Here is a 2,500-nt window from a genome sequence, read left to right as displayed (position 1 = left end):
AGAACATCTGAGAGGGCATCAGAACATGAGAGGGCACACAGAACATCTGAGAGGGCATCTGACACACAGACAGACATCTGAGAGGGCATCTGACACACGAGAACATCTGAGAGGGCATCTGACACACCAGAACATCTGAGAGGGCATCTGACACACAAGAACATCTGAGAGGGCATCTGACACACGAGAACATCTGAGAGGGCATCTGACACACAAGAACATCTGAGAGGGCACCTGACACACCAGAACATCTGAGAGGGCATCTGACACACCAGAACATCTGAGAGGGCATCTGACACACACAGAACATCTGAGAGGGCATCTGACACACACCAGAACATCTGAGAGGGCATCTGACACACCAGAACATCTGAGAGGGCATCTGACACACACAAGAACATCTGAGAGGGCATCTGACACACACCAGAACATCTGAGAGGGCATCTGACACACAAGAACATCTGAGAGGGCATCTGACACACACAAGAACATCTGAGAGGCATGACTGAGAGGCATCTGACACACACCAGAACATCTGAGAGGGCATCTGACACACACAGAAACATCTCTGAGAGGGCACTGACACAGACATCTGAGAGGATTGACACACAAGAACATCTGAGAGGGCACCTGACACACACCAGAACATCTGAGAGGGCATCACACGAGAGGACACTGACACACAGAACATCTGAGGGCACTGAACATCTGAGGGCATCAGACACACCAGAACATCTGAGAGGGCATCAGACACACCAGAACATCTGAGAGGGCATCTGACACACAGAACATCTGAGAACAGAGAGAGCTACACAGACTATGGAGACAGGTTCCACAGAGAGGCTTTAAAAACGATTCAAGCGTGAAATAGAAGCTGAAAGTGTCCGTACCTGAGAGGAGCCACAGACCGAGCAGTGAGAGCAGCATCTTCACCAAACCCACGAGGAGCCAGAGGAGCCAGAGGAGCCAGAGGAGCCAGAGGAGCCAGAGGAGCCAGAGCCAGAGGAGCCAGAGGAGCCAGAGGAGCCAGAGGAACCAGAGGAGCCAGAGGAGCCAGAGGAGCCAGAGGAGCCAGAGGAGCCAGAGGACTGAGAGGAATGAGAGAAATGAGCTGTGAGCGAAACAAAGATCAGGACAAATGAAACAGGAAACAGATAAAACCGCAGATTGAGGAGGAGAAGGTCCCTCAGAGCCGCTGCAGGAAACACTAATGCTCCATCTGCAAACACATTAAGAAACATGAGAAGAAATCAAATGTTTGTTTTTCAGAAGAACTTTTAAATGGAGCCGAGAGTTCAGCCCAAGTGAATAAAACATGAGTTATATTTGAAGAGGAGGTCACACGAGCAGATCACCGGGTTCTTTTTATCGTTTAGAAAATGTTTTATTCGCCCAAAACGTCAGTTTGAAGTTTCTTTATTTTTTGAGTCTCTAATGTATGTGGGCGGAGCCTCGTACAGACTCGTACTGGGACTTTTCTTCTCAAACTGAAGCTGAACTGATGTAAAACTGAGATGAACTTTGACCTCAGGGACTCGAGACCCACGACTCCACCTCAGGACTAAACCAGGTCTAAACCAGGACTAAACCAGGACTAAACCAGGACTAAACCAGGTCTAAACCAGGACTAAACCAGGTCTAAACCAGGTCTAAACCAGGACTAAACCAGGACTAAACCAGGACTAAACCAGGACTAAACCAGGTCTAAACCAGGTTAAACCAGGACTAAACCAGGTCTAAACCAGGTCTAAACCAGGACTAAACCAGGACTAAACCAGGTCTAAACCAGGTCTAAACCAGTAAACCAGGACTAAACCAGGACTAAACCAGGAACTAAACCAGGTCTAAACCAGGACTAAACCAGGTCTAAACCAGGTCTAAACCAGGTCTAAACCAGGACTAAACCAGGTCTAAACCAGGTCTAAACCAGGTCTAAACCAGGACTAAACCACCAGGTCTAAACCAGGTCTAAACCAGGTCTAAACCAGGTCCCAGGTCTAAACCAGGTCTAAACCAGGACTAAACCAGGTCTAAACCAGGTCTAAACCCAGGTCTAAAACAACCAGGACTAAACCAGGTCTAAACCAGGACTAAACCAGGTTAAACCAGGTCTAAACCAGGTCTAAACCAGGTCTAAACCAGGACTAAACCAGGTCTAAACCAGGACTAAACCAGGTCTAAACCAGGTCTAAACCAGGTAACTAAACCAGGTCTAAACCAGGTCTAAAACCAGGACTAAACCAGGTCTAAACCAGGTAAACCAGGTCTAAACCAGGTCTAAACCAGGTCTAAACCAGGTCTAAACCAGGTAAACCAGGTCTAAACCAGGACTAAACCAGGACTAAACCAAGGTAAACCAGGTAAACCAGGTCTAAACCAGGACTAAACCAGGTCTAAACCAGGTCTAAACCAGGACTAAACCAGGACTAAACCAGGTCTAAACCAGGTCTAAACCAGGACTAAACCAGGACTAAACCAGATGCACAGAGGAGACAGAATC

The 2,500-nt window shown here is 47.8% G+C and overlaps 1 protein-coding gene across 1 annotated transcript in view; it reads right to left on the bottom strand.

The window, feature by feature from the left end:
• The window catches only part of LOC110164389 (5-hydroxytryptamine receptor 3E-like), a 15,072-nt gene extending 14,145 nt beyond the window's left edge, over positions 1-927 (bottom strand). Inside the window, exons 1-2 of the mRNA XM_055149953.1 lie at positions 891-927; positions 631-735 (exon numbers count right to left, since the gene is read on the bottom strand). Coding sequence (XP_055005928.1) covers positions 631-735; positions 891-927 — 142 coding nt within the window. The remainder of the gene's footprint in view (positions 1-630; positions 736-890) is intronic.
• Positions 928-2,500: the final 1,573 nt, after the last annotated feature.

Source organism: Boleophthalmus pectinirostris, unplaced genomic scaffold (genome assembly GCF_026225935.1).
Source record: "Boleophthalmus pectinirostris isolate CB_2022bp ecotype Guang Dong unplaced genomic scaffold, ASM2622593v1 HiC_scaffold_14, whole genome shotgun sequence".
Taxonomy (NCBI): Eukaryota; Metazoa; Chordata; class Actinopteri; order Gobiiformes; family Gobiidae; genus Boleophthalmus; species Boleophthalmus pectinirostris.
The sequence above is the reverse complement of the archived record's forward strand: the minus strand, read 5'-3'. Positions and strand labels throughout refer to the sequence as shown.